This window comes from Chinchilla lanigera, unplaced genomic scaffold (assembly GCF_000276665.1).
Source record: "Chinchilla lanigera isolate Chin_1 unplaced genomic scaffold, ChiLan1.0 scaffold00073, whole genome shotgun sequence".
NCBI classification, from domain to species: Eukaryota; Metazoa; Chordata; class Mammalia; order Rodentia; family Chinchillidae; genus Chinchilla; species Chinchilla lanigera.
In genome coordinates, this window is record NW_004955474.1 from 5,081,692 (window position 1) to 5,105,265 (window position 23,574).

At 45.8% G+C, this 23,574-nt stretch overlaps 1 protein-coding gene across 1 annotated transcript in view; it reads right to left on the bottom strand.

Annotated features, from left to right (window-relative positions):
* Positions 1–22,544, bottom strand: part of Cds1 (CDP-diacylglycerol synthase (phosphatidate cytidylyltransferase) 1) — a 46,403-nt gene extending 23,859 nt beyond the window's left edge. The window contains exons 1-4 of the mRNA XM_013502782.1: positions 22,390–22,544; positions 11,461–11,557; positions 4,558–4,655; positions 3,620–3,759 (exon numbers count right to left, since the gene is read on the bottom strand). Of these exons, the coding sequence (XP_013358236.1) occupies positions 3,620–3,759; positions 4,558–4,655; positions 11,461–11,517 (295 nt within the window). The 5' untranslated portion in view covers positions 11,518–11,557; positions 22,390–22,544. The remainder of the gene's footprint in view (positions 1–3,619; positions 3,760–4,557; positions 4,656–11,460; positions 11,558–22,389) is intronic.
* Positions 22,545–23,574: the final 1,030 nt, after the last annotated feature.

The window sequence follows — 23,574 nt, forward strand, 5'->3', positions numbered from 1 at the left end:
TTTATTTTAATAAAACTCAAGGCCATCAAAATTGTGTGGGCTGTCTCTGCTTTTAAAATCTGCTGACCTGCCAAACTCATTTGACCGCTACAGGAAAACGTAATTTTGACAAGGCCCCTGGGATATTATTTAACAAAAACTTGAGAAGATTTCCACAGTATAATGTGAAAGGCACAAATACCTCAGCATCGCTCATGCTCTACTTGTTCACGCCTGCTTTCAAGTCTAGCTGCAACTGTTAGACTGAGCATGAGGTGTTGCTAGTCACCCCAGAATCACCCCGAGGCACCAAACAAAACCGAGACCCTAAGGAAACATCCCTAGAGCAGTGTGTGCAGCGGTGCATCTCCTCAGCCTTTCCCTCACTCATCCAAGGGACGCGGCTGAGGACCTTACATCCCAAGCCCACACTGAAGCCTGGAAGGAAGGGAACCAGAGATGCACAGTTGGTGCTGATGGTGCAATGGGGCCGCCTTCTGCCACCCTTGAACTGACAAAAGACACAGAACCCAGTGCTTGTGTTGCATCGAAGGTTTCGTTGCTGAACCCAGGACTATCTGGCTTCCGAGGAGGCTGCATTTTCAGAGTGCATTCTTCCCGCTGACAATGTAGATTTCCTGTGTGATGCTACGGTTCTGCAAAATCTTACCACTGGTAAAAATGGGCAAAGTGTACATGGGAACTAGTACTTCTCACCAGCTGCATGTGAACAATACAAATACCACAATTAAAAACTCTATTCTATGCCACTAATCAGGGATACAAAAGCAATTTTTCAAGATTTTCATAAAACAGAAGTTGGTTCTAAGGACAGCTTACAGTATTTTTATTTTTTTCATTTATAATCTCCTTGGTACTACGGGCAGTAAGGCCCTCGCTGCTGTTCACATTAACTGCAGCAGGAGCTTCCTGCCTGCTCTCCCAGCCTATCCTTTAATCACAAATCTGGTTATCTTTGATTAGCATAAAATCCTCCAACGATTTCCCAGGGATAAGGTCCAAGCTGTGTCTCAGGCACCATCACCACCTCCTGCCTACACCTCAGCCTTTGATGTCTGCGGCCGGCCCCGAACACGCTCTCCTCTCTCAGCCCACACCTCCCAGAACGCCCTGTGCTGCGATCCTCTGGGCAAAGACTTGCTCACGCTGCACCTTTATGGCACCCGCTGTGTCTTCGCCAAGGCTTCTCTACCTTCCCTATCAGAGCAGGGCCCTTGTCCCCCTCTTCACGACCCTGCTGACCCTTGTCCTTGTGCACCAATGACTTAGCAGGCTTGGGCCTCACAGCTTGTGACTCTTGAAGACCCAGTGTCTGCTGTTACTCTGACATCTCAGCACCCGCACTCCCTGCCTGGCACCTGTGTAGCACTCACGGGTCTGCTCAGAGCCTGACCCCAGAGAGCTTCCACGGCAAGCGTAAAATGTATCTATGGCAGAAACCAGGGCCTTCTTAGGAAAAAAAGGAACTGATTTTCTTTCTTAAGAGTTTAGAGGTATGAAACAATGCTACCTGTCCCCACTGAATTGAGAGGTTATTCTCAAGGATAAATCACGGCAACCACAAAGGGAAAGTACGCCAAGGGAAAGCGTCACTTTGTTTGCTGATGTCCTATCCACCTCCTATCGGTGCACAGCAGTGCAGACGGAACTACAGACGGGAAAGGCGAGCCAGACGTAGAGGTGTGGAGATAACCCATCCACAGACAGTGCGGCGCGTGAGGAGGGAAGAGTGTGAGGGAGGCAGGAGAGTCAGAGCACGAATCCTCAGGAGCTTCTGCAGGGAGCATGTACAACTCCGAGGAAGCAAGGTGATTTCCCCTGCATACTTCCTTAATCTGGGTTCTTACTATAGCACAGATCATGTCTTCACTTTTTACAAGCCAGCACTCAGTGACACTCAGGGGCAGGTAGCCTGGGTGGAATATAAGGGACAGAAAGAGGGCCGCTTGGAGCCAGCTGATTATGGACTGAACCCTACAAACTGTGAGCCAAATAAACCTTTCCACCTTCTGCTGTAGGTGTTGGGTATTTTGTCTTAACAATGTGGAAAGTAACCAAGACAATCACCTCTACCACTTCAGACTGTTTCATGTTCTAGCTCCATAGAACCAAAGGCGGAAGTGCTGAATGGCCCTGGTTCTGGTCCAAGGCTCTGAAGAACATCACACAGATGGAACCAAAGGATGACACCCATCCCACAGCACGGCTGGAGTGAAGTTTAATGAGAAAGGGAAAGGAATCACCGTCTACAGCCACACCGCCCTGAACGCGCCCGATCTCGTCTGATCTCGGAAGCTAAGCAGGGTCAGGTCTGGTTAGTACTTGGATGGGAAAGGAATCACCTCCTTTGTATTATATTTCCAAAACAGGAATTTGCTGAGAAACATCTAGAATAAATTATTAACAGCTTAAAGTGAACGCACATAAACAAATTTCACTGGCTTCTTAAAAAGTGAAAATAATACACAAGACAGCTATGATAATTGTACCACTAATTTCTATTGGTTTACTGAAAGGAACAGTTAATGCCTAACTGCTTGATCAACTTTGCCTGCCTATACCTGGTAATCTGAGCAACTACTTTGCAGATAACAATATGAAATATAACAACCATTGTTGATTCTCTATGATCTTGTTTTGAAATTCTGTGTCATTTTTATTGTTTTTAAAATTCTTTTTAAAATAGAAAATGTGAGAACAATAATAATGATAACAAATACTAAGTAGTGACAGGTGGTCCTCCAAGGGCTTTACAAAGAAATTCACGCAGAGATACGAATTGAATTTCCAAGGTTTTACTTGACTAGTAGTATGTGGTAGAGCTAGGATTTCTACTGGCCCACTTTGAAGATGACATCTAAAATAGACTTCTTAGAGATCTCTTTTATGACTGGTAGAAGTTTGCAGAGGAGAAATGTTCATACTAACTTTACCCTAGATACCTGGTGTTTAATCTAAGTGAATGAAAACGTGTGGCATAGCATATGATAAAGTTGCAAATTCAATAAACGATGTCAGCAAAACTGAGTACCTGGATTAATTCTATGCGAAAGCTCTGTTTTCAAGGACAAAGTACTTGCTCTCTTGTATGCACCTTTCTGTCTGTCCCCCTCTTCCTCCCTCTCCGTATCTCTCTCCCTCTGTACATATGTGTATATCACAGTTTCTCTATATTATATTTAGTTAATCATCACTCTATACTTTAAAGTTCTTTTACTTTGCATGACAAAGTTTTCAAAACTGTAGAATGACTATTCATCAAGTACTTTTTTCTTTTTGGACGCAGGGTCTCGCTATGCAGTACAGGCTGGTCTTGAGCTCACTTTGTAGCCCAGGCTGGTCTCAAACTCGCAACGATCCTCCTGCCTCTGCCTCCCGAGTGCTACAGGCGTGCGCCACCATACCCGGCTCTCATCAAGTACTTTTTAAACACATTTAGTAAGCAAGTGCTATTTAAGATCATGATGGAAGTAAATAGCTTTGCACATGAGAAATAATTATAAAGAAAGACTGGAATACAACGTAACACATAAAGGGTGTTATGAATATAAACAGCCTAAGTAAAACTAAGCATGGAAAATATATTAGCTACCAATACAGAACAGCCCCCTCCACTTACCTGCCAGGTAGAGTGCAAATGATATAAATCTATGATAGCGAATGAGGAACTGAAGTTGTTCTTCTCTCTGAACAAATGTAGCAAAATAATCAGCAACAGTCTCTCCATAGAAAAAGTAGTTCACACACAGTAGAAAGTACCTAGAATTTACAAACAGTTAGCTCTTTTCATATCGGAGACGTTCCCCCTCAAACTCAACAGATGATTGGTGACGGTGATTTAAAGATCAAAACCGGCTCTTTGCACTGACGGTCCACAGCAGTGCAGCGCACCCCGCTATCCTGGTCAAGCTCTTAATAGCTGTGAATTACACCTGAAAGTTTTTTTTAAAGATTTAAACATTTAAATGTTAAAATCATTCAATGATTTTTCCCTGAGTTTACATGCATTTGCATACACCAAATATTTTGTGTTCTCATGTCAACTGAGAGGGAATAAAGCAAAAGATCACAAGTAAACTTCTGATAAATTATGTTTTTTTGTTTTGTTTTTTGTCTTTTTGAGACAGGGTCTTGCTATGCAGTTCAGACTGGCCTTGAGCTCACTTTGTAGCCCAGGCTGGTCTCAAACTCACAACGATCCTCCTGCTCAGCCTCCTGAGCACTGGGATTACAGGCGTGTGCCACCACGCCCGGCCTCTTCTGATAAATTATGATCATGAAGTATTAAAAAATGCGTCTGATACAACACTGAGTTTTTAAAAAGAAAAATGATTTTTAGCTATCTTTAAAGACTGAAGAGTTAAAAAAAAGTTGCATTAAAGAGTATTAAAGGTGATTTTCTTCTTTTCAAAATCTCTATTATATTCTTTTCACTTATCTTTCATCTAAATCAATCTATAGTGGAAGCTGACTGACTATCTGCCGATCAGGGTGCTTCTTCAATGAGCTTTAGAAATGAATCAGAGCTCACATCTGAACATTTTCCCGTTCACTCACCAACTGAGTGTTCTGAACCATGGAAGCTCGTACGAATGGTAGACTCTGTACCCGATCGTGATGATTTCGTGGAAGCACTTCACCTGGATGCCCAGAACCTGGAACCAAGAGAAGACATTGACCCGTATTTCTTAATGTTTCCCTTTGTGCCTAATCATTTAAAAACAGTTTATCCTATGTACCTTAGAAACCAATTTTTAATTATTCTAAAAGAGCAAAAATGCAATATTCAATGTCTCGAAAATCAAGTGATGATGCTCTAAAAGGGCAAGAAGATATTTCATTCAAAAAGCTCCGGGAGGCTCTTTGCAAGGTAGGAGGCAGCCCTGGAGTTAAACGTTCAAGAGATACAGTCTGGTTGGTCAGGTGACTACACCTCATCCATCACTACTGGATCAGAGTCTTGTGGTCTAATTTTTCCACTTCTGTCTCTTGAGTTACCTGAGAAAGTGATGACACATGGAAGTTTCCCTGTATAGACTTCCCTGCAGCCATACACGCTGTAGACAAAGGTTAAAGACACCATCAGGAGACAGGTAAAACAGCATCTACCCAGTCACCAAGGGTGGGAATGGTCTTTTCTTTCTCATAGCTGAACCAAGTATCCCCTACCAATGACAGCTCTGGCCAAGCTGAACAATGCAACCATGGGAATAAGCTGTCTTCCACGTGTGCAGATGCGGGCCAGTTGGGGGAGCTTACGAACCTATGTTTGCACAGGATTCTGAATCCACACCTGTCTGATGATGGTATCTTTAACAGTCCTTCCAAGTGCTGCACCTACTGATCTGGTAAAGGTCCCTCTTCAGGTGTAGCATCTTACTGGGTGCTTAGTTTAAGTTAATTCCAAGACCTAAAGCACACATGGTGAACTGAATCCTTTGTGCCTCAGCTCAGAGGTTAGGATCTGAGTGGATCAGGAGACCCTTCACCTCTGGAGAACACACCAGGAGCTCTCGTTTGTACAGCCCTTGGGCTAAGAATAGGTTTTTTTTTTTTTATCATTTTAAGAATAAAAAATTATGTGACGAACCATAATGTCTGAGTGAAAGTGTTACTATCTGATCCTTTATAGAAAAAGTCTACCAACTTCAGTCTGAGGACACACTTTGCAGTTTCTTTTAAGATTTCCACAAATCACCTTTCCAAATCTTACCATGTATGATATTTTTACGTTTCCTCATTATACTGACTACATGTCCACACATGTACTTAAAAAGTAAATGTGTTCCCCCTCAGCTACATGATACTACGTTTCTGTAAAGAGTACTTTAGGAAAAAGTCCTAAGTATGTCATAAAGGCAAGAGGATATTTAAATGTCGCTCTTCAAATAACCTTTGTGTATAACATCAAAATTCACTTTAAAAAAAATGATCAGGAGGACAATGCTGTGTGTTCAGATAAAACGGCAAAGACACACCGTTTAGAGACCCAAAGAGCCCTTAAAATATCAGATGCACAGATGTAATCTCCACGAGCACCCTTGCGTGAGCACAACCATCAGCATCATACATAGTCTTATTGAGGTGAGGAAGAAAGTGCTTTTAATAGCACACACATATTTGTATGACCACCAATTATAACTTGCAAGGAAAATTAGTATAAAACTGGGAAAAGAGGGAATTCGAAGAACTAGAGTTAAATTCCTTAAAATATATGTGTATTATCCAGGGCGGGGTGATGGATGGCACCGAAACTGTCACTCCGTGTTGTCCACCCTGGCAACCAGTGTACTTTGTAGAACCCCGCCGACGCAGTTAATGCCTTGAGAGCCTTAATAAACAATCAGCACTGCACTGCAGACGCCACTGGCTCCTGAGGAGCCGCAGAGACAGCCTGGGGCATCTGTGTCTAGCGGGAGGAACCACACCGTGGAAGAGCCGAGTGGTGATGCCTGGACGCACACCTGTGGCCAGGGTAGAGTGGGAGCCCTGGGCCCTGGGAGGAGGTGCGCAGGTTGCCTCTGCATGCGGATCTGACACAGCAGAGGGCGGTAGCTCCGAGTTTCTGGAACACACAGTGGGGTGGGGAGAGCTCTGGGTCTGGTTGGCAAAGGCAGGAAACAGCATGGAGGGCAGCTCAAGGGAGGGCCCAGGAACGAAGGTGGTGAGAACAGAGACAGTAATGCAGGCAGGCAACATGACATGGTGCCACTGAGAATGGGCCAGCAACCAACCAGGATGGGTTGGGGTGAAGGACAAGGTTCAAAGAGTGATCAAAACGTATGGTAAATATGTACATTTATTTCTGTTGTCGTCTTTTTGAGACAGGGTCTCGCTATGCAGTGCAGGCTGACCTTGAGCTCACTTTGTAGCCCAGGCTGGTCTCAAACTTTGTAACGATCCTCCTGCCTCAGCCTCCTGAGGGCTGGGATTACAGACATGCGCCACCACGCCCGGCTTGAATCTGTACATTTCAAAGCATTATTATTGTACAGGACACATGGCCAGGATGCCCCCTCAGAGCCCTCCGCCTCACTTCCCACGTTCATCTCGCCGTTCCTGCCACCCTCCGAAGCACTGCTAGACGTCCTCTTTCATGAGTGTCTGCACAGAGTCTGAGCAAAAACACAGTGAATGCTGTTGCCCAGTGCCAGCCAGGGGGAAAGGAAAAGTCATAGAAATATTCCGCTTGTCCTCGTCCACCTTATTCACTTTTATTCTCCCCAAGTCAAAGAAGTGTGAAGGGGAACCATTTTGAATCAATTCAGGACGCGGAGACAGACATAACAGTACAAGTGGAAACACTCAAGAGTATTTCCCTGTTTATCAACAGCACATTGTATTTACACCGCTGGGGGGGGAGGGTGTGCGGTGGAACTGACTGGATTTGGTGCAGAGGAAAAGGTGTGGCCAGGTATTCAGGGACTGAAGGGAACAGACCATACCGCCAAGCAAGGCTTAAGAGAGCATACAGATGGAGGCAGGACGGCTGGGGTGGGATCCACATTAAGATTGGGACATTCTTAGGCGTGGTGGCGCATGTTTGTAATTCCAGCACTTAGGAGGCTGAGGCAGGAGGATCCTTGGGAGTTCGAGATCAGCCTGGGCTACAAAGTGAGTTCAAGGCCAGGCTGAACTGCAGAGTGAGACTCTGTCTCAAAAAGACCATAAAAAAAAAAGATTGTGACATTCTGAGTATAAATGACAGTGGCTCCGGATTATCCAAATACAAGCGCCAATTTTCACTTTGAGAATCTTTCTAAGAAACTAATCTTGAGCCGGGCAGGGATGTAGCTCAATGTAAAGGCCCTGGGTTCAATCCCCAGTACTGCTGAGCGTGGTGGCGCATACCTGTAATCCCAGCACTCAGGAGGCTGAGGCAGGAGGATCGTTGTGAGTTCGAGACCAGCCTGGGCTACAAAGTGAGTTCAAGGCCAGCCTGAACTGCACAGTGAGATCCTGTCTCAAAACAAAAAATAAAAAAAATAAAAAAATAAAAAAAAATCCCCAGTACCAAGAACTTTAAAAATCTTTTAAAGTATTTGTTTTCAAAAATAATCAATATATAGTGCTCTTTCAACCCTCACAATGGAAGAAAACCAGGTTGATTGAAAATAAATTACATAATATGAGTAACTTTATAGTAGTTTCCAAAAAGATGGGGGAGACCCTCTTACAATACTTTTTATGTGCTCACATCTGCCCTTAAATCAAAATGTGCTCTAATAACTACATCACTTAGTGTTCTTAGCTGGGAACACAACAGCTGAGGAAGGGTCACTGAGCAAGGAAGACGCTCTTCTTAGAGTTCTAGCTGAGGGCAGCTATTGTTCTCTAGAAGGTTTTCGTGGCACTATCATGAATTAGCTATTAGTGAGTGCTGACATTATAAAGCAAATGCAAGCTTGGTGTAATATGTTCTTCTCAACATACAAATGGTCAAGTTATTGCTATGAATAGAAAAAAAGACTTTGAAACACATAAAGACAGTACGAGTTGAGTACCAACTTCATACACCACCCCTACTCCCTTAACATACATGTCACATAAAATAATACAAGTATGCACATATTATGGGCAATAAATTTAAGTAATCAGTAACAGTGCAAGTATTACCTAGACCTTTAACATTCTTTCTTCTCTGATTAAACTAATGCTTAAAATTTGTTATGTTCTGATCAAGTTTGCATGCTAACATCTGGTAATCTGAGCAACTGATTTGAAGGTAACAATATGCAATGGAATTACCATGGTGAATTCCTACCATCTTGTCTAGTGAAACTCTGTATTACCTGTATTAAAACTATGTATTTAAACTCTGTATTAAAGCTATGTTTTATCTAATAATTGTTTTCTTACTTAGTAACTGTATTAAAACTATATATTTAAACTCTGTATTAAAACTATGTTTCATCTAATAATTATTTTCTTACTCTCTTTAATGGTTTGAACAATCTTCCACTCTTACATCTGGTAATCTGAGCAACATAGTTGAGGACAGCGATATGTAACGTAACAACCACTGTTAATGCGTATTATTTTGTCCTGAGATGCTGTATCAGTTTAAATGTTCTTGCTTTGGTTTGTTTCTGTTTGTGATACTGGTATGCTGCTATTGTTCTATTTTTTTGTTTGTTTCTCATTTATTACTCTCTTTAAAATTAAAAAAAAACTCACCAAAGTAAATACCTTATAATAATAGTGTATTTTCCTTTCATAGTACAAAAAAGTTTTTGAAAATCAAGTACACTAAGTAGTTGTAGGCCTGTCTCTTAAAGTATTAAAATCTGAATACGCCTGAGTGTCTTCTAAGTTGCTCTGAATCTCGTCATGAAAGAGTGCCAAAAATCGGTCTTTAGCCATGAGGCCATGCCCTGGTCACCATGTCTAACATGCAGTGTGGGGACGGCGTGATCTCCTCCCAGCCAGTGCACCACGGCAGACCACGCCAAAGCACCAAAGGCACTCTCACTTTGTGTCACTTAGGTCAGAATCTCCTTCCGACAGGAAACGACTCAGATGACCTCCAATATTTTCAATGGCTCCTCAGTGCTTTCCAAATAAAAGCCAAACTTGCCCACAGTTGTTTCAAGGCCAGGCAGAATCGGGTCCCGATGTGCTTTTCCAGGTTGAAGGCCTGTGCGCCTTTCTCGGAGGGACTGGCTGCTGGGACCCTGCCTGTGGTGACCCTCACTCGCCCTGACAGACTCGGAGCTCTGCCAACACGGCCTGGCGCCTCCTTCCCCAGGCAGCTCACGGTCACACAGCCCCCAAAGGGCTCTGCGTGCAGCTTCTGATGCATCCGCGACTCCAGGCCTGTGGGGGTGGCTGGGGCCTGGCAGGTGCAGGTCTGAGAGGTGTGGGTGCTGAGGGCCCGGCCCGGCGCCTGGCTGTCCCTCCGTGTCCTCTGCCCGCCCGCGCTCTGTCTTATGGATGTCCACCTTCCTTTTTCAGAAAAAGTGCTTTAAGGTATCAGCAAGTGGACCAAACAATGAAGTAATTTCTTACTCACTTTCATGGCCTGGATATCCCCAAGAAGTTCAGGAGATGAAAATGCAAGTGAAAGAGGCTTTGGGGCACCTGAAAGAGCCACTTTACATGGTTTCGTGAAGCAACCACCTTTGTGTTGGGTCTAATTTTGCTTCACAACTTCTTTTTATGGACTAAGCAGGAAACCTTGTACACCGCCCGTAAGCTGGCCTGCTCCCAACAGGACTGGGTACAGAACGGGGATGACGAGGGGAGAGGGCTCATTTCTCAGGTGGGAAGCACAGTTGGAGAGCCAGGAGGCCGGACTGAGAGAGGGTGAGGATAACAGCAGAGGCCAGCTCGGCAGCCCGGCCAGTGTGCAGGGCGCCACGGCAGCAGGCTGAGGCGGGGGAAGCAGACGGTTTCGCCACCTTGCAGCTCGGCGTCAGGTGGTAATAACAGCACAGCGAGGGGCTTGGTACACACCCCAGATCACGTGCCGCGATTCCTGGTACACCTCGCTCGGCACCTGGAGGTGCCTGATGCCTTTGCTGAGCTGCGCGTGCCTGGCTCCTGGCCCCCGGCTCTGTCACTGCAGCCCACGCAGGAGGTGGAGCCCAGGTCTGTGGGGATCCTTCCTTTCCCGGGCTCCCCCCCTGCCTGGCCCCTGATGGACCTCACACTGCAGGGGAGGCGCTCAGCAACGCGCACGCGCTCTGGGAGGCCTGCCGCCTTCCTCCGCGACCACGGACCCAGGCGTTATCCCGGATATGCGCTGCAGTTTCCGTCTCTCCAGCCACTGCAGTGCAGACAGCAAACTCCACAAGGACACAGGCAGGCCGCTCCCCTGGCACCCGCAGCACATCCCAGGGGTGGGGCGCGGCCTACCACGCAGCAGGCAGGCTGTAAACTGACTTGCTGGGCTTTCCAGTAAGGACAAGAACCCAGGCGCTCAGGGTGGCTTCTCTGCTCCTCTTTCCTCAGCCCCCACCTGCCTCCACGGACCACGGCCTCTCACGATCCCCCTCACTGCCCGGTGGTCTGCCTTGCATGCCTTCTCCGCCTCAGCCTCCGAGCTCAGCGTAGGCATCACCTTCAGAAGCTGTTCCTCGCCCTCCCTCAGAGTGGCCTGCATGCAGCACGCTCTGTCACGGGACTTTCCCTCCTTGTTCCCCACACTGCTGGTCACCTGCTCACGTGACTGTCTTCACTCTGCTGTGCTCTGCTCCAAGTCAGAGATCTGGCTACCGTGACATACCTGATGAGGCTGTGCGTGTGTTTCTGTAACTCTGGATGCTGAGCACACTTTATCATGCACACTTGGTCTCTGCTGAAGGGACACTGCATGGATGAGCCCACATCATGCGTAAAGGAACGGAGTCTGCTGTCACCAGCTACTGAGCGCCTTTCTCATGATGCGCTCAATTCTTTTCAGTCACGTAAACACGGAGAAACCAGGCAGAGGCCATGGAAGGAGAACGAGCTACTCACCAGCAGCATCAGCATGAAGGAGCCCATGTAGATGGTCAGGAAGAACAGTGAGATCATAGTCAGGGTGAGGATCCCCCGGATCCACCAGTTTTTCCACCTGCAATGAAGATATTCGGAACATTAGGGTTGCATGGGATCCGGGAGCTTTCTGTGGGGTTTCACTATTGAGTTGCCAGCCGAAAGAGCTGCTTCCACTGGCAGTGCCTTCCTTCACTTTATATAACCACAAAAACAAACAAGAACAAGCAGCAGTGCAGCTGCTCACTGAGAGCAAAATTAAATTGCTATACAAGGCAAGGAAAGCGAGTGATTTGGACTAAACGGCAACAGGGCTCCGTGCTGAGCTGGCAGGCGAGGTGGCCCTGCATGTGGGAGCCACACCCCCCATAGGGTCATGGAATGGAGCGTAAACCCCGGCAAAAGCCCCAGGGAAAGCACATGAAGTTTACATTTGTCTTGGGGAATAAAGGTTAGCATTTGACTCAATAAAAATCATAAAAATCTTGAAAAACAGCAGCAATCTTAGGATCAGAAATCATCGGTATATAGTTGCATTCAGAATTTTTTTCTTTCTTAAAATGGAAGCAAAGCTTTTGTAAATGGGGAGGGGAGGAGGGTTTCAGTAGAGGATAGGGTAATGGGAAAAAAGGATCAAGTGATATCAAGTGCAGGTATGAATTCTCTCGGATGAATGTGATCATTATATTTAAAATGTTCCAATAAAATCTGATTGGAAAAGAAAAGTATTTCTTTTCTTGGTGGGAGATTTTTTTTTGTTTTGTTTTTTTGTTTTATTTGTTTATTTTTGGTACCAGGGAATCGAACTCAGGACCTGACGCTTGCCAGGCAGGGGCTGCACCACTGAGCTAAATCCCCAGCCCCAGGACTGGGTTTTATGGTGTTGCCCAAACTTTCCAGGTTTTTCCCTGGTGCTTCAGGACATGAGATGAAGACAGGATTTCAAAGGAGGTACAGGGAGCATAGCCCAACTTTGAGAAAAAATTATGAAAGAAAAACATAGCACTGCTGCTGGACGCACAGTGAGTGTGGTGAGCGCAGGAGGAGTGTCCGGGCAGGAGGAGTGTCCAGGCACACGGGACAGTCAGTGGCTCGGTCAGCAAAGCGCGCTTCCTCTGCTGCTCAAAGAGCGCTACCTGCGCATTCTCCTTAAGGCCAGAGCTCCGAGGAGAAAGAAAAGCACACTCCTGTCCTGGCCCCTTCCTTGCTGCAGGGCACAGCCTCCCCCGGCAATCCCAGAGAACCCCGTTTCATCCCCACGTTTCCTATCGAAAGCATCATCCTATGTGACCGCATCCAGTAAGTGTTGGCAGCCACTGTATGAAAAAACCCGGATCGATTCCCACTTTTGGGTGATGACTTCCACAATCATCTGTGGTTTTTAAAGCCAGGCATAGGGGCTGGGGATTTAGCTCAGCGGCACTGCGCCTGCCTGGCAAGCGCAAGGTCGTGAGTTCAATTCCCAGTACTGGGAAAAAAAAAAAAAAAAAAGCCAGGCATACCGGTGTGTGCATCATCTGAGCTCAGGAGTGCAAGGCCAGCTTGGGCAGCCCCATAAAACCCAGTCCTGGGGCCAGGGATTTAGCTCAGTGGCACAGCACTTGCCTGGCGTCAGGTCCTGAGTTCAATTTCTGGTACCAAAAATAAACAAACAAACAAAACAAACAAAAAAACCCAACCCAGTCCTCCCACCAAGCAATTTTTTTCTAATCAGATTTTATTGAAACATTTTAGATATAATGATCACACTCATCCGAGAGAATTCATACCTGCACTTGATATAACTTGATCCTTTTTTCCCATCACCCTATCCTCTAGTGAAACCCTCCTCCCCTCCCCATTTATGAAAGCTTTGTTTCCATTTTAAGAAAGAAAAAAATTCTGAATACAACTATATACTGATGACTTCTGATCCTAAGATTGCTGCTGTTCTTCAAGATTTTTATGATTTTTATTGAGTCAAATACTAATCTTTATTCCCCAAGACAATTGTAAACTTCAGGTACTTCAAACATGCGGTAATAAAAAAAAAAGTATATAAATAAATTATGGCCAGGCATGGTGGCACACGCCTGTAATCCCAGCACTGAGGAGGCTGAGGCAGGAGGATCACTGTGAGTTTGAGGCTAGCCTGGGCTACAAAGGGAGCTCAAGGCCAGCCTAAACTGCACAGTGAGACCGTCTCAAAAAAAAAAAGACAAAACAAAAAAATTATGTTCTTCCTATCCATGAGCAAGAGATGTCTCTTCAATCTCCTTTGTCAGTGAACTGTAATTTTCAATGTATAGATCTTTTACTTTCTTTGTTACATGGATTCCTAAGTATTTAAATTTTTTTGGATGCTATTGTGAAGGGTATGGTTTCCCTAATTTCTCTTTCAGTGTATTTGTTTGTGTACAGGAAAGCTATTGCTTTCTGAGTGCTGACTTTGTATCCAGCTATACTACTGAATTTGGTTCAGTCTACAAGTATTCTGGTGGAGTTTTAGAGGTCCTCTATGTAGAGTATCATATCATCTGCAAATAATGATAATTTAACTTATTCCTTTCACAGATAGGAAGAACCACCATGGTTAAATAGCCATACTCTCAAAACTATTATACAAATTTAATGCAATTCCAATCAAAATACCATTAGCATACCTCACAGAACTAGAGAAAACATTCCTAAAATTCATTTGGAACCAGAAGAGACCTTGAATAGCAAAGGCAGTCCTAGTCAACAAACACAAGGTAGGAGGCATCACAATCCCTGACTTGAAATTATACTACAAAGCCACTATGATAAAATCAGCATGGTGCTGGCAAAAAAAAAAAAAAAAAAACAGACCTGAGGGTCAATGAAACAGATTGAAAGATGAAAGCACAACTACAAACACACTCAGCTATCTGATCTTTGACAAAGGGGCCAAACACGTTCACTGGAAGAAAGATAGCCTCTTTAATAAACGGTGCTGGAAAAGCTGGCTTTCCACATGCCCAAGACTAAAACTAGAACCATGTCTATCACTGCGCACCGAACTAAAGTCAAAATGGATCAAAGACCTAAATATTAAAACAGAAACACTAAATCTACTGGAAGAGAAAGTAGGTAGAAACTCTGAAGACATAGAGTTCATGTACAAAACCCAGACCACAAGGGGATAATTCAAAGAACCAAAAATTGGGGTTACATCTTACTAAAAAGCTTTTGCACATCAAAAGATATCACCAACAGAGTGAAAAGACAACCCACAGAGTGGGAAAAAAATTTAGCCAGTTGTCCCTCAGACAAAGAGTTCTATCTAAAACATATAAAGAATTGAAAAAATAGAGAGAGAGACAGAGAGAGAGAGAGAAAGAGAGAGAAATCAACCAATAAATGCTAGTGGGGCTGTGGGAAAAAAGGAACCCTTCTCCACGGTAGGTGGGAGTGCAGACTGGTGTAACCACTGTGGAAATCAGTGTGGAGAGTCCTCAAAAAACTAGGATTAGAAGTTCTATTCCACTCAGCTATTCCCCTTCTGAGTATCTTCCCAGAAGAATTAAGAACATCAGACCACAGTGAGATATGTGTACTGTTAAGGTTTTTGTCTGTGTGTCCCCCCAAAGCCTCCTGCGCACATGGGCAGGCTATTAGAGTTAAATGATTGTGGGTGTGAGAGCTACACCCACCCTGGGGTGGATAGTTTGCATATGTAAGGGAAAGGAAGAGGCTGCTTGAGGCAATTCCTCTTCCATTCCGCCCTGGTGGGTGATGGTTGCTGAGCTGTGGCTGCCGTCCTGAGATGCAACCCTCTGCCACGTGTCACTCTGCCTTATAATTGCCAAGTACGGATTAAAACTTCCACGAACTGTAAGCGAAATAAACCTTTCCTTCCTTAATTTTGGGCGTCAGATATTTTGTCCCAGCAACGAGAGAAAAGTAACCAAGACATGTACCCATGTTTACAGCAGTAGCTAGGTCTTGGAAACAACCCAAATACCCATCAAACAAGGAATGGATAAAAAGGATGTGGTCTTTTTATACAATGGACTACTACTCAGCCATAAAGATAAACTTGAGACTTTTCTAGGTAAATGGATGCAACTAGAAATAAATCAGAATCACATGTGCAAACATATTATCTCCCTAGTGTGAGAAACCGAAAGAGTGAATAAGATCCAAAGTGTACAATAGATATCAAATGAGAAGAACTTGTTCAAAAGGAAAAAGGAACTACAGTGGGGGAAGGGAAAGGAAGGAGTAGAAAAAGAAAAAAGCAAAATATAAGGTAGGTATACTAATAGTTTCTCTTAGTCCATTGAAAAGAAAGGTTTGTGCTAATATCATTTGGAGAATTTTTTATGCCTATATCTTGTATTCCAAGTTACTACTCTGAAGATAACAATACTCAATGTATTAACTACTGTTACTCTATTATTTTATTATGAAATATTGTTACTTTTTCCGTAACATAAACAAAAGCGTCATACTGCAATGAAAAAAATTAATGTAGCTACTTACTAGATAAAAATGTTTTAAAAATGTTTTATTCTACCTAAAGCCACTTTAAAGTACATGTACATGCTTTATATCCTCATTCCCTTTTGCAACAAAAATTGATGATGTTATCCATTTATAAGGTAGTAGGTATATTCCTTGCTTTTAATCACTGTCATAGATGGCACACATACTGCTGTGAATAGCCCTTTTATCATGTCATTTCTGCACTCAAGAATCCAAAATGCCAACAACCTGAGTCCACACTTTGTCTAGTTCCCAAGGCTTTTCAGATTCACTTCCCTCTGTTTCACAAACTATGCAGACTCATGCCTTTCTCGTGTGACTGTAAGCTTTGTGGCTAAAGAAGAAAATGAGCATAGAATAAACTCTGCTATAGCTCAAGGGTCCATTTACTTTTACAGACAGAACTGTGCGTGGATTAATGAGTGGATTAGGAAACTGGGCTAAGTCTCAAAGGTAGGCAGAGTAAATAAAGGACCTTAAGCCAGCCGTAGATAATACTGTCCTGTCTGCATGAAGCCCAGATGCCTATCAGCTCTTCCTTATGACTGACTCTGGGGCGTGGAATCAGTGAGAGCCTCTTCCAGGGAAGAGCCTGCAATAAAAAGAAACCAGCCCCAGACAGGTGCGGCCAGCATCCAGCAGGCCTCGCTGGGAGCATCAGGGAATGGAGGTTTTAAATGGGAAAACCACTCTCTTCATAGCACTTTCCAGTATTCCGTGAGGACTGGGAACCTGAGCCCATGAGGAGCACATTCTATGTGGTTGTCCTCCTGCCCCCAAAACTGCTCTCTCCCCTACTTTCATTTCAGTGGCTCTCCTAAGTTCCCCAAGGATGCCTGCACACACAGGAGGTGAGTATGCATCAGGCATCGCGTACACACCCGTGGATACTCTGCCCTGATCTGTCCTCTGCGGCTGCAACAGAACACTGCAGGCTGCTTCTTGAGTCTGGATGCTGGCTCCAGCATCAAGGTGTGGCCCCTGTTCATCCCCTGCTCTGGCTCACGGGGAAGGGACGAGACGGTGAGCGAGCGTGAGCGGCCAAGGTCACTTCTGCAACCACCCCACGGCGACAACATCCTTCTCCTCACGAGGCTGCTCTGTTCTCGGCAGGACTCACTTCCACACACAAACGCTGGGAACACAACACACAGAGAAGCCCATCTTCAGGGGAGAAGCACCAGAGGCAAACTGCCGTGCGGGGAGGGTGACCACTGCTGCCCAAGGCCACAGGCTGGTCTGCTCTGGGCCCACCGCTCTTGCTTTCTTTGCCGAGCGCTATCGTGGTTGCATCAGGGGAAGTCCGCCAATGCACCCCCGGTGGGTGGTTCTGGGTAAAGGAAAGCGTCCCTGTCCAACGTCCCTAGGGTTCCTACATGCTAGAAAGGAAATTTAAGGGGCAAAATATTCATGATGAAGCAACAGTATTCTTAAAAGTGATCATCTCAGGTCTGGGGATCAGCTCAGTGGTACAGCACCACACACACACACACACACACACACACACATACACAAATTAATCCTTTTAAATGGTTACACACTTACTGTTCAAACTGCTATGTGGTATAAAATAGCTTGCTCTTACTATAGCTGGGAAGTTGTTTTTATTTTCAAAGTTAATGAAAAGATTTTTTGGAGGGTGCCAGGAATCAAACTCAGGGCCTCAGGCTTGCCAGGCAAGCACTGTGCCGCTGAGTTATCTCACCGGCCCAATTGAAAAATTTTTAGAAATTAGTTTCCTAGCAGCACAGGCGTCATAGTTACCAGGAAGCTAGGTGGGGACAAGGCCGTGCACCTAAGGAGGCAGAGGGGTCCTGCGGAGTCAGGGCAGGACGCCGGGGCTCAGCAGATGGCAGGAGTCTAGAGCTCTGGAGTGGCCAGGGGTGGGCGGGTGCTCTGAGAGGAGGAAGGCAGTGTGAGGTCCGGAGCACTGGAAAGGCCACCATGGATGTTTTGGGGTCTCTCAGCCTACTCACTGGACATCCTGGGCCACACCTCCCTGTGCTGTGAGAGTCTGCTCCGTGACACACAGCAGTGTCCCTGTCCTCCACATACTCCCTGCCAGCAGTGGTGCCACTGCTGTGACACCAATATAATCTCCACACAGCACCAAGCACTGGCTGAAGCCCACCCTACCCAGGCTAGCAAGCCCCCAGGAGGGACAGAGCCCACCCTGACTGGCCCAGGGAGCTCCGAGGAGGGACAGAGTCAAGCCTACCCAGGTCAGAGAACTCCGAGGAGGAGCAGGGAGCCACAGGAATGCAGCCCTTGCCCACCCCCCACACCCACACTGCACAGCACATGTGCCCTGGGGCCCTTAATAGCAAAGCCCTGGCCTGCGCCCACCTGGACCACTTAGCATCACAGCATCTCAGAGTTTTCTTTTTAATTGTGAAAACTGAGAAACAATTTAAATGTCCAGCAGGAGGCTGGCGGTTGAATAAACTGGACTACAGTCACACCAGGAGGGGTCATGCAGCACTGAACTCCTTCGGAAGGGCTGGGGCTTAGCTCAGTGGCACCGTGTCTGCCTACCAGGTACAAGACCCTGGGTGCAACCTGATATCTAAGTTAAGGACATGAGATATTGCACCTAGTAATCCATGGGGTGAAAACAAAAACAGCAGGGAGAAAACTGCAGGAGCCCATTTTTACATCTCACACCCGCAATGTACAAGAAATAGGTTCAAAGAGTGTAACAGCTGCCGCAGTGGTACATGCCTGTAACCCCAATGTTTAGGGAGGCTGGGGCAGAAAGATTTCCAAGTCTGTCAAAGTTGGGGAGTAGTCTCTAGGTTCAAACCAAAGCATCAGAAGGAAAAAAAAAAAAAAAAAAAGATAAATAAAAGGAGTAAATACCAAAGTATCACACATGTCAAAGTACTGGTAGGAGGTGTTAGGTCCCTCACATCATACCCTGCCCAGCTTGAAGAGAAAAACTCTGACAGACAACCAGTCTGTTCAGACAGAAGGCCCCTCACTCAGCTCAAGAGACTAAAGTAAATCTGTTTGTCAGGATGGTTCCCAGGCCTGGTTCTCAGGCTTACAGGAAATTTCATGAGTCTGCAGAATGCCACGCTGTAAATCAGAAACATGCTGATGTCCTCCTGCACTTCCTTTCCCCAGAGGCACCAGACCCACCAATCACCCCTGAGAAACTTAAACTGTCCACCTTCCTCAGTGGAATTTCCCCCTCCCATACCTGAAATAGTCTATACAGCAGGCCCCCTTCCTTTGTTTGGAGCCAACAGCTTTGCCGCCCTTGGCCAGGCTGCACCCAGCCTGAAATAAACATATGGGTGTTTGCTCCAATCCTGCCTGTCCTGGTGGTCTTGGTTGCTACTCCAGGTCTAGTCTGACAGAGGATTATAGGGTTCCCCCTCAATTCAAGTACATTTCTCATGCAATTAGGAGTTTTAATCTACAAATTCGAAGTCTCTGCGAAATTATCTCTTAATTTATTAGATTAAAAAGAGACTGGGGGCTGGGGATTTAGCTCAGCGGCAAAAGCGCCTGCCTGGCAAGGGCAAGGTCATGAGTTCGGTTCCCGGTACTGGAGAAAAACAAAAAAAAAAAAAAAAAAGAGACTAAAACATGTCTAACGCATAGATTTTTAGATATTCACATAATCTTTCTAAAGAAGTTTCTTGAAGAGACTGAAAGTGTTACACTATCTATTATTCCTTTGCTAAAAAAAACCCAACTCTCATCAATAGCAAAGGTAGGAACACAGGTATCAAAGCCCACAGCTCAGCCACTTAGTAGCTACGTGAGCCGGGACACGGTATCTCTGGGCCTCAGGTTACTCGTTACAAAATAGCTGCAGGACTGTAACCGTGTATCGGGGCAGCTGGAGGGCAAGCTCGCATGTGGGAGCGCCTAGCCCCTCTGTGTGCTCAATGACTCCCAGCTGCTGTTCTTTGCTAAGGCTACTTTAGACCAGAAAAGAATCTTACAGAGGAAGGAAGAGTGATATACAGGCGTGACATAGGAATCCAGCCTTAGGAGTGATACACAGGAATGCGGCACCACTTCAGGTCCGGGAGACCCGATGAGATTTTAAAGCAAAGGGACACCTGTGAACTAGGTCGTGAAAACAACAGGGATCAGGAACTATTAAAACACCAATCCTGCTTTCAATAGAAAACAGCACAGATTTGTCCTATTGGTTAATCTGAAGACGTTGCTTTGAACCAATCTGCTCTAAGAAGGTTGAGCTGGTGCAATACACATATTTTGCTTTACAGCCACAGCTCGAGCATATAATTCCCTGAATGACTAGAAGAATGCTCGGGTATTATTCTAGGCCTCGGAAGCAGACATCAAACCAAAGTCTTCTCCTCCTCCTGCCTCTATCATCTGCTCTATTTTTCTAAGACAAGGACACTGTAAGCTTCTCTTCCTAAAGGCAGGGCACATATTAATTTCCCCTCCCTTTGTGTGGTGAAGCCAGCCACAGATTCTACATCCCCAGGACGCTGTGCAAATCCCGGAGGAGAACTGAACAGCCAGCCTGCTGGGGCCCTTGGTGTGCGTCCTGGCACAGGTCTCCCGGCGGCTGGGCATGAGGAGTCCAGTAAAACCCCAGCGGACAGGGCCCAGGAGCCTCTGTGGCTGGCATGTGGAGGCCTGCGTGATGGTGACGAGAAGCAGTCGTGGTGTGCTCGAGGGAAGGGGGCCCCGCAGGTCCTGTGCTTAGGAGCTTCCTCAGACCTGGCCCAGGGAACTCTTCTGCCTGCTTGGCCTTCTCCTATAAAGTCTTCATAATAAACCAGTAACTAAAGGTGTGTTCACCTGAATTCCGGGAGGTGCTTTAACAAACTCATTGAGGCAAAAGAGCAGGTGCGGGAACCCCGACTTGTGGCCAGCTGGTCAGAAGCTCTGGAGGCCCTGCCCAGTGACAGGTGTCTGAAAAGGGAGACGGAGTCGTCACACGGGCAGGCGCTGTCAGCCTGTAGGGCCAGAGCCCCACCCGCAGTGTCCACTGGAGAGGTGACTGCCCGCCTGCAGGGAGGGGGAACCCCACATGCTTTGGGGTCACAGAAGCGGCCTGCGCCGTGAGTGACACAGTAGGAAGAGCTCCGTCTCTGTTTATTCCCCTCCTGATGCCCTCAGAATAGTTCTGCCCTGAAAATAAAAAAGAATTCGTAGAATTTTTGTAGAAACGACCAAATCTGTGGTTTTTAAAGTGCAGGTGATGATCTGCGGTGGTAAAATCAAGGTAGTAAGTTGCACCCAGCTCTTGCGTGGATGACGTGGAACAGCATCGAACAAAAAGGAAGTCGGGGACACCGCGGGCAATGCGGGCAATGATTCACATCATTTTTGCAGCAGGTAAAAGGACTTATTAATGGGGTTCCCGAGATGCGGTATGAAATGTATTTACTTTCAGGTATCCGTGAAAAAAGCTAAGGAAAGGCTGTTTTTACTACTATGTAATATACCACACACTACTCTGAAAAAAATCATTTTTTCACAAGAATTTTACAATTCATATTGACACAGTTAGAGACAATCAAGCTGAGGGAGTCATTCCTTCCCTTCCCTTTAATCCTAGACAGCACCTTATGGTTATTCCTGCTTCCACTGTCCTAAGAGAGGTGGAGAATAAAGTAACAGTTTAGGAGATGCCGGCTGTGCTCCAGGCAAGAGCACCCGTGCTTAGGATCTCCTAGCCTGGCCTTCTGGTCACCTTACCCTACTTCCACCTCATTACCGGCTCATAAATGTGTACTACGGCTCAGAAACACAATTAAGAGCAGTTCATGCCGGGGTGAGCATGCACATTGAGCGCGCCTAGGATGACTCAGCAACCTGTCCATCCACCCGGAGACTCCGTGGGAGGCACCTAAAGTAGAGGTGTCTGGCCTTTCCATTCTGAAACCCTGAGCTTCCATTCTTTTTCTTTGCCGTGGACGCTTTTGTGTGCCTGTGACCATGTGCGGTGCTTTTCGGTCACCCTGGCACCTTTGTTGGTCTGTGCTGTACCTTCCTGAGCACAGAGAGCCCACGAGCCCAAGCTCTCCTGACCTTCAGTGAATATATCCGCTTGCTACCTACTACCAGGTGTACGCTTGGCAATTCTTCCCTCATTGTGTGCGAAAACTGTACTAACAGGACTAAAGTAGACAACTAATTAACTTAAAATGGGCTGAGTTGTGGCGGCCATTAAACATTTTACAACACGGCACGGATATAAAATGATGGTAAAGTGCCATGGAATTTTGTGTCGTAATTTTAACCTCCGTTAAGCCAGAATAAAAAAGAATTGGAAACACATGAAGTGCTTAGGCTCGCGCCTCGCTTACTACGCAAGTCAAAGAGTTCAAGCTTTCTCTCTCACGGTCACCAAGCGGATCACATGGAGAGGGATAAGCTCAGGGGTCACCTGCACACCAACACCCGGCCCCTCCCCAGTCGCACCTTGAGGATAAGCCAGACAGAGCTTTCTGCAGTATCTCGGGGGTCCTGTCTGAGGATGGCGGGATTTCGGGGACATCAGAATCTGCTCTGGAATCCAAATCTCCATATCTGTCATCAATATCTGTTTCCTAAAATTAAAGAAAGAGAAATTATTTTGTGAAATAATTTTGTTTAAAAAAAAAAAAGCATGTGCTTACTGACGCATTCGTTTTATTACCCAGGGTGTCAAAAGTCTGTCAGACAACCTGAAGAAAGAGACACACTTGACCTGAATATCCGAGCACTGTTATTCTTGTTAGGAAAATCTGATTATCTTCAGTACACTTTCAACATAAAGGATTGAAAAAAAGACATAAAGCAACTCTTACAGTCTCTCAATCAGAAATGTATCAAAAGAATTAATTATCTATTGTTTTGCCACGGAGCTGAAGAAAAAGGAGTTATTTCTGCGCAGACTTGGACCAGCTACTCACAGACTCCTTGATGACAAGCAAAGCATGGACAGCAGGAGGATGATCACGCGTAGGACGTGATTTCGTGTGTGTTGATTTCACCATTTGAACTCCATCATTTTTATTAGATCCTCAAAAGCCTGACCCCGGAGGAGCAGGCCAAGTGGACACTGTCATTTCTATATACTGAGCAGTAAACAAGGGTGGGAAGCATTGGCTTTACTGGTGAGATTCTAAAAAGTGATTTGAAAGCTAAACTGACTTTGAAGAGCGCGTGTAAAAAGGGGTGTGTGTGTGGCGGGGGGGGGGGGGCGGGAGTGGGTGGTACAAAGCTGGTCATTGTGTGATTCCCAGGACAGCAGGCCTAGGCAGCGCTTTGAGCACAGATGTTGCCTGACGCTTGCTTTTGAAGCCCATGTCTTCCCTCTTGTACCCCGCCTCCTTCCCACCTTCTCGGGCCCCCTTGCCCCAAGGACATTCAGTAAAGACAGGCGGGCCTCACCTCAAACTCCACTCCTACCGGCTCCAAAGCTCTGGCAGATTTCACCGCCTTTCCACTATTTCCCCACGGATAAAATGAAGCATTTATAATAATGCCAGACACTCAGTATACTCAAAGAAGTAGCAAGCTATATTATTATAATCAAACGTTCTGATTCCTCATTAGGTGGTCTCCCAAGTAAGAGTTTAGCCTTTGGAGGAATATCTGCAGATTTCAGAAAGCAATAATAAA